At 42.4% G+C, this 15,037-nt stretch overlaps 1 protein-coding gene across 6 annotated transcripts in view; it reads right to left on the bottom strand.

Annotated features, from left to right (window-relative positions):
* The window catches only part of LOC111955102 (phosphatase and actin regulator 4A), a 42,124-nt gene extending 28,227 nt beyond the window's left edge, over window positions 1–13,897 (bottom strand). The window contains exons 1-3 of one of the 6 annotated variants that reach the window (XM_070436207.1): window positions 13,642–13,897; window positions 8,386–8,505; window positions 2,763–2,807 (exon numbers count right to left, since the gene is read on the bottom strand). In XM_070436207.1, the coding sequence (XP_070292308.1) occupies window positions 2,763–2,775 (13 nt within the window). In that variant the 5' untranslated portion in view covers window positions 2,776–2,807; window positions 8,386–8,505; window positions 13,642–13,897. Of the gene's footprint in view, window positions 1–1,979; window positions 2,223–2,762; window positions 2,808–8,385; window positions 8,506–11,636; window positions 11,738–13,641 lie in introns of those variants that run through there. The other 5 variants (XM_070436206.1, XM_070436208.1, XM_070436210.1 and 2 more) reach the window with 5 other exon arrangements.
* Between the last annotated feature and the right edge of the window lie 1,140 nt (window positions 13,898–15,037).

Genomic DNA, 15,037 nt, shown 5'->3' with positions numbered 1-15,037 from the left:
TGGGTGAACAGACAAATAAAAAAAGTGCAATTTGCAGCAATGTCCAGTTTCCCAAATGTATTCGGTGCTATTAACTGCACTCATGTTGGTATAAGGTCACCAAGTGAGAATGAATTAGCTTTCATTAAATCGAAAGCATTCGCATTCCATTAATGTCTAAATCAAATGTGATGCGGACATGGTACTGACTAATGTAGTGGCTTGGTGGCCTGGGTCAACCCATGACTCATGCATATGGAGAAACAGCAGTATTGGGTGCAGACTTGAGGCCGGAGCTGTGCGTGATGGCTGGCTTCTGGTTACGGATGAGTAATCTAGAAATTCTAAATCAATTGCAATTTCTCTACTGCAGTGCCTAACCCATTCACTAAATCTTGCAGGTGGCAGTGGATATCCCCTCAAGCGGTGGCTGCACACCCCTTTCTCCAACCCACAGAGCGCAGAGGAACTACAATGTGCGCCATTGCCAGGTACGTGCTGTTGTGGAGCGCACCATCGGGCTTCTGAAGGGCAGATGGCACTGCCTCCACTCCTGGCGGAAACCTTTTATACAAGCCTGAATAGGTCTGCGACATTGTGGGGCCTGTGTGCTGTGATATACATAATGTGGCACAGCTAAGGAACGTGACTTTACCCCCTGACGCTGTTGGTTGTGTTGGCTCCGACCACGACCCCTATCCCCAGGCGTTTGAACCAAACGCAGCTGCCATAAGCCAGCGTGTGGATGTGATGCGTTGCTTGTAAGAACACAAGGTATGGAAACAAATAACATTATTCATTGAGTAATTCTTTCAATGTACAGCTAATATCACACACAACATTTATTATTTCCTTCAACTCCTTGGCAATCTCGTTAATAGCGTCGATGGCGTCTCTTTGCGTTTGCAGGACTGCATCTGTGTGGACACGGACACTGTAGGGTTGTGACGCACGAGGTGCAGTGAAGGCTGGGCGCACTCAGTTCCTGCTCAGCTGCAGCACCACTGACCCCGTTGGTACATGCAGCGACCAAAAACAATAGAAAATGTCAATTGTTTGTGTAAATAAATGTTTAAAAACAACTTTGGTTTACTCTTTTCAAAACGAGGGAAAACTAAATTACATACCTGAATTGTCTGTGTCCCCCTCCGTCACTACTCCACTCAGGAGGGATTCCCCTATAACACCGGCAAGTCGCTCATCAAGGGGGTTGAGCTCCGGTGTCCCCTTTCCCCCTTCCGTGGCACAAACACTTTGTCTAAGGCTATGTGCCTTTTGGCCTCCACTTTTATGCCGGACCACTTTTTCCATTTCTGAGAGGATCCGACCTTCTGAGCCAGCAGCATTCACAGCATCTGCCACAAGCGCCTTTTTGGCATTTGTAATGCCCACACTGTGTCCACCAAACACTTTTTTTTATTTTCTTGCTTCAACCTCCACTACAAGAACTTCCATTTTTTTTGTGCCTTTGTCGGGATTTGCCATCATTGTCGTCATGCAGTTAGTATGGATGAGTATTAATTAGGGGTGTTTCACTGACTATTTATAGGCAACTATGGCCGTTAAAAGGGTGGGACAAGGCGCTCCAAATTTCGAGTTGATCGCAATTTATGAAGGGAAACCGGCGTGGGATATGCGTGCACATTGTGTTATAAATCAGAATATTTTTGTGCGTAAGCACTTTGTTTCGTCCGCACGCCACCATTTGACGTGAATGCTCTGCACAGTTTTATAAATGAGGACCCAGATCTGCACTAGACCAGCCCCCACATCTTTCACTGCCTGGCTTAGGGAGGCCACACACACACGCTACCCATCACGATGTGGATCAGCTTACAGTACAAACAAGTCACACCTCTCTCTCATTCAATTATCATATTCAGTCTTTCAGATAAAACCACCTTACAAATAACTGACATTGTTCAACAGTTTCAGAAAATAATACAAAAAACATTCAACAGAACTATCAAAATCACCAACAGAAACAGTATTTTACTCACATCTATACTCCGATCGTACAACCATTGTTGAGCCTTTCATAGATCAATTAACAGATTAGAACAATACATCCAAGGACAGAACAACAGATCGGTCTGTGACAAGGACAGGCAGCAACTACAGAGTCTGGACCAGATACTGTGTCCTCTTCCATGGACTCACACGGAGGTCCTTCAGCGGTTGAAACAAGAGACTATAGCCAAGGTTGTGTGGGGCTGGTAGAGAAAAACAGCCGTTTCCTAACCTTTACAGGCGTGTCCTCTACTTGGGGAAAGACCCAATCAGATAGCCCCATACAGGTGTGTGCTCTAGGACAGGCCCAATCAAATAGCTCTGTTGAATAGTGTAAAGTGGCTGCGCTGGCGATACTAGGCAGTCCTATCCATTATGTGGTTGGTGCAACGTGACACATAGCCCCTCTATGTGTCACGTTGCGCCAACCACATAATGGATAGGACTGCCTAGTATCGCCAGCGCAGCCACTTTACACTATTAGTGTTGACTCAGCACTTTCGGATTTCCTGATACCATGTCTGATAGTAATCTCCAAAGCACAACACTGTCGCATGTGAGACTTATCAGAACTAGCTAGAACAGTCTTCTGTGGGCTTTCAGATGTGTTGACTTAGCTTTTGCACTAAGACCACCCCTTACAAAATCTAATTTTCCTAGACAATAAGGCCTAAGCCATTTACACAAAAGGGCATGACATGTTAGAAATAAAGCCATTTTCATAAAGGAATAGGCTAGGATACAGGCCTACATAGAAATCATACTTTTCTTACCCCGATTTGCCATCACAGAGTCCAAAGCACAGCAGACAACAGCTCCTGAGTCAGACAAAACAAGGGACGAAACTGAGCAAATGAGGAAGTAGAATTAACAACAGAATAAAATAGGCACCAGACACAAACGAATGAGAGGACTGTGTGTGTGTCAATGGATACTATCATCAGATGTCCTTATCCCTCATATAAGAGTGTTGGTTAAAAAGAGTAATTCACACCTTATTAGATCATCTTTCCATCAGGACTAGCATTCAGTCTGTAAGAGGGGGAGAGGAGCCACAGAGTAGTAAAATGGTCCTTTCCTCTCATTTCCCCAACAGACTAAGAAAGGCCTCAATCAGGAAGAATCAGTTTAGTTACGGTAAAATGAATAGCTCTAGCACCATATTCAAAATGGTTTATCCGAGTTTAGAAATCAGTCTCTCACCTTCCCAAGTTATGAACATGGGCCTTAATCCTCTGGCTGCACTGGCTGCTAACTACCTGTGGTGTTCACTGCGTTAATGGACCCTGACCAGACAGGAAGAAATCGATGTTGAGCTTTCCACTTCAGACACAGAAACAAATGCCATGTTCAATCACACACACAATTCATTTTGGACTCTGGGCACATGGGACAGCAGCAAGTTGTTTTTAAAACAAACATACCAAACCATAACATAACATACAACCTGCAGTGAAGTTGCTCAACATTTACATTAAGTCATCTAGCAGACTCCCACCCAGGGTCAAGCACCCCGCCCAACTGCACGTCGACAGATCTCCCACCAAGTCAAATCAGGGACCCGAACCAGCCAGGCCAACAACCATCCAAGATTCCCCCACAATTCCCCGAGAGCTGCCCATCAACCATCCGAGACCCCCTCTCCCTCCATTCACCACCCCCAAACAAATAGATTTAGTGTTACAAGCCACAATATCTTTAAGACTCAGATTGGGACTGTGTAAATCATCAAAGAGCAGATGGAAGGAGGAGGCCCAGGTGATGGAGGAATGAACCAATGTCAGTGTGAATGTCTGCCTGGGTTTTAAAACCCAGCCAAAAGGAGTCAGGGGCTGACTTGTCTATTGCCCAGTCTTTTTGATGTGCTCCAAGCAAGCTTTTAGAAAACAGATTCAAGCAGGGTTGCATCACAGGTCCTAAATGTTTGTTAGCCAATTACAACCACAGTACCAGCTGCACAGCTTCCGCTTATTAACAGAAACAAGCTTCCTGCCATCCAGGACCTCTATACCAGGCAGTGTCAGAGGAAGGCCCTAAAACTTGACTAAGTCTCCAGCCACCCTAGTCATAGACTGTTCTCTCTGCTACCGCACGGAAAGCGGTACCGTAGCGCCAAGACTAGGTCCAAGAGGCTTCTAAACAGCTTCTACCCCCAAGCCATAAGACTCCTGAACACCTAATCAAATGGCTACCCAGACTATTTGCATTTCCCCCTCCCCCCACGCGTTTACACCGCTGCTACTCGTATCATCTATGCATAGTCACTTTAATAACTCTACCTACATGTACATATTACCTCAACTAACTAGTGCCCCCGCACATTGACTCTGTACTGGTACCCCCCTGTATATATATAGTCTTGTGATTGTTATTTTACTGCTGCGCTTTAATTACTTGTTACTTTTATTTCTTATCTGTTTAACTGCATTGTTGGTTAGTAAGCATTTCACTGTAAGGTCTACACCTGTTTTATTCGGCGCATGTGACTAATACAATTTGATTTTGACATGTGGAGGCAATATCACGTAGGGTTCTTTATTACAGCCTATTACATGACAAACAATGTATAAACAAAGCACCAGTTAGTTATGTTACTCTCTATTCTGGACAATGGGACAGGCCAAGTGTAGCCGGTGACTTATTACATTAAATGGAAGCCTACGTCTGTATATGGCCCGCAGGAACAATCACCTCTTCAAGTGATCAGATACCTTTCCTGTAATCACAGCTAAGGACAGCTTTACAGGGAAGCTCAGAGCAGCTCTTTGAACTGAGAGAGAAACAGTCAGTGGGAGTGTTTGTTCATTGACGCAGATGCAACCAGACCCAGGGCTGGATCAGGACTTGAAAGTTGATTACCACAAAGGGCCAATCCCATGAAGATCACTACAGAATTGAACAGTCAATGCAGCAACACAGAATGCTGTGTTCACCCAGCTTGTGATTTGTGTGGAGTAGGTGTGGCCCTGGAATATCGTAGCAGGAAATGGGTAGGGCGGTTAGTGGTAGGTACAGCACTTTGGAATGTAGTAGTCCCTGAACAAAGTCCCCTGACCAAAATAAACAGATTCTCTCCCTGCTGCCCACGTGACTAACCTGAGCAGAAACAAGGTAGGGTTGCGTTCAGCTATTCAAAACGTTGCGGAACGTCCAGATAGAAATACAGTGCCTGCCGGGAAGTATTCACACCCCGGGACTTTTTTTTAATTTGTTGTGTTACAAAGTGGGATTAAAATGGATTTAATAGTCTTTATATATTTTTTTTTTTACAATGTACACAAAATGCTCCAATGTCAAAGTGAAAGAAAAATTTGAACATTTGTAAAAAAAATAAAAAAAAGAAAAAGAAAAAAAAAATAAAGAAATGTAAGTAAAAATAGTGTTTCTTGATTAGATAGGTAACCCTCTGAGTCAATACAATTTAGAATTACCTTTGGAGCTTTCCACACCTAGATTGTGAAACCTTTGTCCATTATTCTTCAAGCTCTGTCAAATTGGTTGTTGATCATTGCAAGACTGGGGCTCCCGAGTGGCGCAGCGGTCTAAGACACTGCATCTCAGTGCTTGAGGCGTCACTACAGATACCCTGGTTCGTATTCAGGCTTTTTCACAACCGGCCATGATTGGGAGTACCATAGGGCGGCGCAAAAATGGCCCAGCGTCGTCCGAGTTTGGCCGATGAATGCTCTCATTGTAAATAAGAATTTGTTCTTAACTGACTTGCCTAGTTAAGTTTAAAAAAAGTAAAAGACAACCATTCTCAGGTCTTGCCAGATTTTAGACAAAAAATGTAACATGGCGACTCAGGAACATTCCCCGTCTTATTGGTAAGCAACTCCAGTGTAGATTTGGCCTTGTGTTTTAGGTTATTGTCTGCTGAAAGGTGAATTAAATCTCACAGTGTCTCGTGGAAAGCAAACTGAACCAGGTTCTCCTCTAGGATTTTGCCTGTGCTTCGGTCAATAGCGTTTATTTTTTATCCTGAAAAACTCCCCAGTTCTTAACACTTGAACTGCCGTAGGCCACATTATGATTTTAATTATCAGCCCACAAAAAAGCTATGACCTGCTCCTTCCCTGACTTTTCCTTAAAAAGGTTTGTATTTTACACTGCTCATTTGTCAGAATTGAAAATCACACACTGAAAAGTACTTTAGAGCCTTTTTACCTGTTTTTCCTCACACCTATTCCTAACTTAAAATCAGCCAACACAATGTGCTGTAGGACTTTGGAACCCAGCCAGGCAATAATGCAGTCTCTCACTCTTCACTGAATGAATGACAAATGGATAATTGTGCACCTTACTTCACAATTGCATTTAAATTAGGCCTAACTGAATAAGGAGGGTAAAGTGGTTGATTTAATTGCGGGTTGATACCATTCTCTTTTATGATAAAATTTGTAAAAAGAAGCGGTTATGGGACAGTTTTATTTACTATAACTAATCAAATGTATTGTAATGGAAACAAAAACGTGCTACATATTGCAGTAGGCCTTTAGAATAATGCAAAACATATCCTTGTCTATCTAGCAAAGCAAATGATGCCAGCCCACTTAATGAGTGGCAAATGGGCGATAATTGTGTAAGTTACTTCACAATATAATTTAAATTAGGACTGTAGTAGTGTGATGATGATGAGTAGTGTGAACAACAGTGTGATGATGAGTTTGTGCTGCCTATTTATCAGCGTTGGCGCTCATTTTAATAATTTGATGGCACACCTTGCAGGTTGATACCATTCTCTGACGTTTTACATTGTAAAAAGAAGCTGTTACAGGACTGTTTTATTTACTGTAACTATTACTAATTTAATTTATTGTAAGGGAAATGAAAACATGCCATGTGTTGCAGAAGGCCTTTAGAATAATAAAAAACATCCTTGACTCTAGCCAAGTTGATGAGGGGGAAACAAATGATGCCAGTCAACCTGCACATCGAAACTACACCAAAACCAATTTCACATAATAGAGTTAACCTATAGACAAGATTAAATCGACATAATAGAGTTAACCTATAGACAAGATTAAATCGACAATAACCTGATGAGTGACAACATTAAGCATATCAATTGTCAAATTGTACATGAAGAGAAGGGCGCATCTTGTAATTGACAGATGCGGGGAAAGGAGCATTGCTTTATCAAATCCTCCTTCAGTCACATTTCTATATAGTATCTGAAAGAGAATATTCTGCAGTTTCTATGACACTTACCTTAGTCAAATAACTCCAAATTCAAGAGGTCCAAATGCCACTTTTTCCAAGAATATCTGTGTTGTCCATGCATTAGGCACATGACCACTCACGCAGCAGCATTGCTCTGGCTACTATAAGCAAAAACTAGTAACATAATAATCGTACAATTAAAATAGGCTATTCTGTCATCAATGAATGGGCGCTAGAAACCAGATAGAAACTGATAATGGTGCTTGTGACTTCAGTAAAATGTTGGTTAGCCGCCAGTGTCGAAAACCAAGTACTTGCTCAATGGCTTTCCATATCTGGGGAAAGATGAGACAAGGCCAGCGGGTGAGCAACTGTCCGAGACTGTGGTTTTGAGACTCGGGGAGCCTTACATGGGCAAAGGCAGAAATGTGACCACGGACAACTTCACATCAATTTCCATGGCAGACAAGTTGATTGCATAGACTAGCCTGCTTAGAACAGTGAATAAACAAAGACGGGAGTTGACCCCTCATCACAAAACATACGAGCGGAGGTGTACTCCACATCAGTGATGGAGAGTGGTAAAGCAACACATAGCTTGCACGGCTATGCAGTGTCTTAGACCATTATGCCACTCAGGCGCTGTACAGCGTGACCGGGCGGGAGTGGCATAGAGTACTACCGTATGAGCAAAATAATCCTAACAAAATAAAATAAAAACCCTAGTGTAACATTTTAGTAAGTAATACTGAAGTCGAGCACAATTATCAGTTTCTATTTAGGTTTATGCTGCCCATTCATTGTCAGTTAGAGACACGGTAGGACCCAAAAGCATAATCAGTGCTCTAACTCCCCCTTGTGCTGGTCTGGAGCAATGAAGTGGTGACGCAAGGTACCGTACTAAACCACATATTACCTCCAAGTCCCGTGGCGTAACCTCGCAACTTTTATCTACTGATGCACAGTATGTAAAGTAGAAAAGCCTCGGTGATACCGCTGGGCGTGATCGAGTGAGTTTTCATTTGAGAATATCTGACTGTAGTGTGCACACACCTCCCGCAAGTCGGGTTGGCTTATATACCCCTCGTATCAAAATGAGGAAAATCAATGAAGCGGGGGTGTTAAAGGAGGAACCACTGTATCAATCAGAAGGTAACAGCCCTGGCAAGGTGGCCAGTGAGCATGACTTGGACTAAGTAGAGCCAGTTCTGGGCCAACAGCTAGGTTACTTACTCACTTCAAAAGACCATAGGCCTTGTAACGTCCCCAGTCAGTAGTAGTGTCTGGGATTCCTGTGATTAGAGCCAAGTAGTGTCTGGGATTCCTGACTTCTGTGAAGGACTTGAATTATTCCTATAAAAAAGAGAAAAACAAAGTCAGTGAAGGTCAAACAAAATAACATACTCCTCATGGAAAACAGCCTGACAGACTGTTGAGGTGTGACTACTACTGCAGATTTGTATTGTACTGTACTAGAGAGTGCTGACAACACTGAAGCCCTCTGGGGCCGATAAAACACATACAGATCAATATCTCTACCAAGGAGAAGGACAGGGACGGTCACTAGGGACTAATACATCCAGACACATCATGACAACTTCAACTTGACAAGTGACAACATGAAAAACACACCGCTTGAACGGCTGAACCTAAACACTAACGTAGCTGCTGCACGTTGGAGATGTAAATAYCCATTAGAACAGTCAGAACATAGGCTAGGCCGTCCTGTTTCAGCTGCAACAATCTCACGCATGGTCAGCTTTGCTCTGTCTAACCGGTTTGGCAATGTCACTGCAGTGAGTAGACACTGACACAGAAACAGACACACGTGATGTCATTCCCCACGGCAGTAGCAATGTACGTCTGTACGCCACTCTGTACACCACTTAAATTAGCCTAACTAATCCCCACTGCCAGGGCATTAGGCTCAGGCACATGTGGAACTAGACAGAGCTTGCCAAGTATCTGCCTGGTCATTATGCTTGCTCATATTGAATGGCATAATCAGTAGACTATTTCTTATAGGCCTACATGTATATAGCCAATGCCTTTGACCTTCTCATGGATGCCCGAGTAAAGCCAACGTGAGGTTGCCCACAAATTATTCACGAGAGAGAAAGATCTGTGCTTCACTCAGTTCCATACTCAAAATTCCAAGCTGTGCATTAGGGCCTAGCTCATAGACTACTTCAACTCCCATGCAGATCTGAAGAGAGGTAGACTAGGCTAGCTTTTAAAAAGCAACAAATGACTAGTTATGGGCAGGCAGGAAAGGCAAACAAAATGGAGAGTTAATGTTCACCTGGCTGCTGCTGCTTTGTGTGGCCAATCAGAGAGTAAAGTAGAGGTTAGACTATGCCTCCATAATGCACAACAAAAGGTCCTGGCCTGAACACTTACATTTACATTTTACATTTACATTTAAGTCATTTAGCAGACGCTCTTATCCAGAGCGACTTACAAATTGGTGCATTCACCTTATGATATCCAGTGGAACAACCACTTTACAATAGTGCATCTAACTCATTTAAGGGGGGGGGGGGTTAGAAGGATTACTTTATCCTATCCTAGGTATTCCTTAAAGAGGTGGGGTTTCAGGTGTCTCCGGAAGGTGGTGATTGACTCCGCTGACCTGGCGTCGTGAGGGAGTTTGTTCCACCATTGGGGTGCCAGAGCAGCGAACAGTTTTGACTGGGCTGAGCGGGAACTGTACTTCCTCAGAGGTAGGGAGGCGKGCAGGCCAGAGGTGGATGAACGCAGTGCCCTTGTTTGGGTGTAGGGCCTGATCAGAGCCTGAAGGTACGGAGGTGCCGTTCCCCTCACAGCTCCGTAGGCAAGCACCATGGTCTTGTAGCGGATGCGAGCTTCAACTGGAAGCAAGTGGAGAGAGCGGAGGAGCGGGGTGACGTGAGAGAACTTGGGAAGGTTGAACACCAGACGGGCTGCGGCGTTCTGGATGAGTTGTAGGGGTTTAATGGCACAGGCCATTAACTTGAACAAGCAACAGATAGTCTCACACACACCTCGGTCTAGCGCCATTTAACTTCAAATGGCGAGCAGAGCAGGTAATGACCCATCTCTCTGTGCTTATTGGTATGTTTAGGTGGTTGTTAGACAGTTTTAGAGTCCTGCATCAGGACACCAGAACCTGACATAAAAAGGAATAAAGTGACAGGTGAAGGAAACCAGATTTTCAGGTTTGGTAAGGTTTCTGTGTTTCTCCTTGAAGTTGCGAGTGGTGTTTTTTTTAATACGATCAATTACTTGGACAACGTTGAATCTTGTTTTTTTTTATTACCTACATGTAGGCCTATTAATCAGGTAGCATGGATGTGACGATGTGCTGAATTGGAAAGTGCTGAATTGGAAAATTCAGAAAAATTATATTACAATCTCTCAGCCATGAGATTTTGGGTACTTTCATCAAAATTAAAGTGTGTGTGTGACTGTGTGGGTGCTCCAGCGACTGTGCCAATTACATACACACATTGCCTACATGGGCGACAGGTTAGAGCATGGGCCAGTAATTGAAAGGTTGCTAGTTCAAATCCCTGAGCCATTAAGGTAAAAAATCTCCCAATGTGCCCTTGAACAAGGCACCTAACCCTAATTGCGTCAGGATTGCCATTGATAATGCCAGACCCTGGCCATGACCCTACTATCCGAGGGTGTCTCAGGGGAGTTACGATATGCAAAAAACACATTTACAATTCACACGTGTTTAATACACACTTGTACATGTGAGATCTAACAAATATAAGCACCTACCTAATTTTTTATGTTTTACTTATTAGGCTATAGGCTATAGATTAGTAATGCCACCTGTACATGCCATTTGAAAAGTAACTTCTCAAACTGAACTGATGCAATAAAACACCTAAATCAGGCTAAAAATGCATACATAAAATAACTTCTGGTGCTAAATCAGCTGCTCTCAATTTTCATTGTGAGACAGCGTTCATAAATATTGTAGAGAGCAACAACCAGTGCAGCTTATTCTGTGCTCCCTGACATCTTATTAACGGCTAGTTCCTAGAGCAGAGCATAATGCTGCAAGCCTGGGAAGAGCTTGAAAGACCTGGGTGGGTACAATCACCCATTGTGTCGGGTTCATTCTGCAGCACTGGCCATGTCCACACACAGAGTTGGGGGGGGGGCTTGGTATAATTTATTCATATAGCCAACTGACAGCAGAGCAGTAACCATTTAAAAGTCTAAAACAATAATTAACCACATATCATTAACTTTCCATTGGAAACAAATAGGCCCTAATTAACTACACGTAGGCCTATTAATCAGGTCGCATGGATGTGACGATGTGCTGAATTGGAAAGTGAAGAAATCTATCATTTCTGTTCAGATAAATTACATTACAACCTCCTCACTAAAACCATGGACTTGAACCCAGACTACAGATTTCCATCACCTTTTGCAGTGAAGTGTTAAAGCAGCCTATATAAAACAAAGTGAAACAATAGCCTTACCTTTAAAACGACTGACTTGCATGCAATTGAGTATCTCGATCTGATAAAACTGTAGTAAAACAATCCCTTTCTTTCATCTTCTCTCTAGAAGAACCGGACAACTCAGACAAACCGAGGTATCCTATTCTACAGAGCTGTTTACCACCTCCAGTCAGCACTGAAGGCACTTGACACTTGTTGGAACAAGCAGAAATTGCTGTAAGGGAATTCCTGAGAGGTATTTGCTCCTCTACTCTCTAAATGAGTGGAAACTAAAACGCCCAGCAACATGACAGTCAACTAATCTTATGTTTTACATGAAAAGAGACTGCGTGTGTAACCAAGTCAAATCACAACCGTAATGAAACCAGAGAGATCAAACTGAACGAGGCACAGGGTAATTAAACTGGAGAAACTAATAATGCTGAATGAGACTTTGCTCAAGATGCGAGTATTTGTAACACAGTGAAACTAAATTGTAGTTCATCTAGATGGGGCTTGTGAAAAAGAGCTTACCTCAAAGGGTTATTACTATTTGCTTCGTCCTGCAACGAGCCATTGTTTACAGCCTGGCATCCTTGATCAACCAAACCTAAACTACTCTGGTTCACCAAAATAAAGTTTCCCATCAACAGAGGTATTTCCAATATCTCTAGGAACAATACTTACGATTTGGCATGTTGAATGTGTCCTTCGCTATCAAATAAGCATTTAAAATAAGTTTTATTTAGGGAGTCTCCCATTTTCTACCTGTGGGCTGCCATTGTAGTGGAGTCTAGACCACGCGAGAGTAAGCTACCATGTAATCACCCACTTCTACAAGAGACCCTGGATACAAATGGGTTTTAAACACTTCTTTGATAGCGAAAGACACATTCAACCTGACATTTACATTTTAGTCATTTAGTAGACACTCTTATCCATAGCGACTTACAGTGAGTGTATTTTCATCTTAAAATAGCTAGGTGGGACAACCACATGTCAGTCATAGTTACTTTGAGTTAAAATGTACTTACTATCAGCAAAGTCAAGTGTGAGTGTTAGTTCACGAAATAGTAGGGGGGGTGAATCGTACGTATTGTTCCAAGAGATATTAGATATACCTCGACATTAAACGTTATTTTGGTGAAAACTAATAGTTTAGGTTTGGTTGATCAAGGACCCCAGAAATGAGCCATCTGTAAACAATGGCTTCATCTGTTTTTTGCTGACATGATGATACACAATGTCCTGAAAACAATCCAACTGATGACTGTAGTAGACAAAATAGACCTAGCCCATTTAAAACTGCCTTGTGGGCACTTGTGTGTGTGTGCTAAACTACTTGTATGCCTATTTGATGGCATACAGATGGAAATATAGTGTGAAATTGTGGTAAAAGTCAAGTCTATTCAGCCTTCAATAACCTAAAATTATGTACATGATATTGTTGTTTTGGCACTTGGCATTACAGGTGGGCAAACCAGAGCAGGGCACTGACTGGGTCTATCATCAAGCAGAAATAACTAATGCGCCAACTAACTTACCATCAACTTAGTATTTAGTCGTCAAAATGTTGTGTGTGTCATTAACGTTATAGTGGCACAAAATAATCGGTAAACGAGTTATGTTATGGAAAATGGGGTTGTGCACTGCACCTGACTGGATAGCCAGCTAGCTAGTTGCACTAATTTATCATATAGTTACTGTAGCTGGTTTGCTATAAGAACACTTAGTCAGACAGAATAAAGATTGACCTTAACTATAACGTTAATGAAAAGGCTAGCTAGCATGTTGATACACAAAAAGTATGTGATATGATAGACTACTATAGTTAAAGTACTGGAGCTTACAAGCAAAATAGCTGACGCAAGAAAGCAACAGGTGGCTATAGTAGTTTTCAGAGTTCCAGCTAATGTCTGAATGACTAGCTATTCGCTAACCAGTCAACAACTTTCCTGACCTAACAATGAACACAATAATGCATGTTCTCAGTGAGAGTTATGCATCTTGAAAAATAAGATATGATAGTTAGCTATGCACTTACCTTTGAAATATTGCTCCAAAAGCTGGGTCGCTCGACCTAAATCCCCGTGTTAGCTACAAAGCCGGAACTAGTTATTAAAATAACCAGCTAATTTAGCTACCTAAAGTATCAAAACTACAGCAACATCTAATATCAGGTTACTATAGTCTATACATTTTCATTTGTACATAGACTGCTTAGATAGATATTAACTTACGTAGTAGCTAGCTACCTATTTGAATACTGAGCCCAGAAATCGCTGTTGAAAGTGGACAGAGATTAGTGAGTCTGCACATGCGCACTGAAGATGTAAAATGAGGCGCTCCACCTTTGCAGTGACGTAAACTGTAGGTTATTTGTTTTTTTGCGGCCTACTATTGTAGATAGAGTGCGTTCCAAACATTTAGAGAATCAAAAGAAAGAATGAACTGCTTAAATACGGGAAACAAACGTATACATCGAGTGTAGAAATGTTTAGCTAGCCCATACAAACAATGCGGCCTCTCCGAGGATGGAGTGGTAATGAAATGTCACGTAAAGTTTGACACAACAAAATGTTTGTTTGACTGTCTGATGGGCATTGTTAGTGTTCGCTGGACCCCTGAAAATAATATCCCTTCCCATCTCCAAATAACTGAAGTTGATTTCAAAATCATAGATGACTGTATGATGATAGGCCTATCCTAACAAGCGATAGATGGGCAACTTTGAGGGCCACAAAAAAATCTTAACTCATCATGAGGGCGCAGTTGCTCGCGGGTCTGCCCACGTTCATTGTGCCCTTGAGCAAGGCACTTAAACCACCCATGCCTCTCCAAAATCCTATGTATGTATGTGTGTCTTTCGGAGGGGGTAGTGTTAAAAGCGGAAGTAAAATTTCGGTTGGACCTTGTGTGCAATTGATCAATAAAGTTATCTTAATGTGATATGATTGCATTGTCGAAGCTAAAATGCTTGTTTTTCAGCTGTCAAAAATGTGAGTACTCTGATCTCTGCTGGTCATTATGTGAAATTGCAGGGTAGAGATAAAGCCACACTTTACTTGGGCTGTCACCTACTGGATTATTCAGAAATACCAGCACGATCTGACAGGGAAACGAGGGAGAGCGGGAAGGACAGTCCTGCTCAAAAGTAGTGCACTATATAGGGACTAGGGTGCCATTTGGGAAAGAAGCCATTGCACAGCGAGAGTGTAAAGACCTTTGTGCTATTTCACAAAAAGGCTTGGCTATTTTATTGTACAGGAACATATTTATTGTACTATACAGCAAATATAAATAGGGATATGTTTTATCTGATATGTCTTATCTAATCTCCAATAAAAGAAGGGGTATGCATGGGCACATGTTTGTGTGAAGGACGGCACTGTGCTGCCAACATCTTTGCTTCCTCCACTGTCCCTCTACTGACTCCTGAG

Source organism: Salvelinus sp. IW2-2015, linkage group LG30 (assembly GCF_002910315.2).
Source record: "Salvelinus sp. IW2-2015 linkage group LG30, ASM291031v2, whole genome shotgun sequence".
NCBI lineage: Eukaryota > Metazoa > Chordata > Actinopteri > Salmoniformes > Salmonidae > Salvelinus > Salvelinus sp. IW2-2015.
Note: the sequence above shows the minus strand (reverse complement) of the source record. Positions and strands in the feature narration are given on the sequence as shown.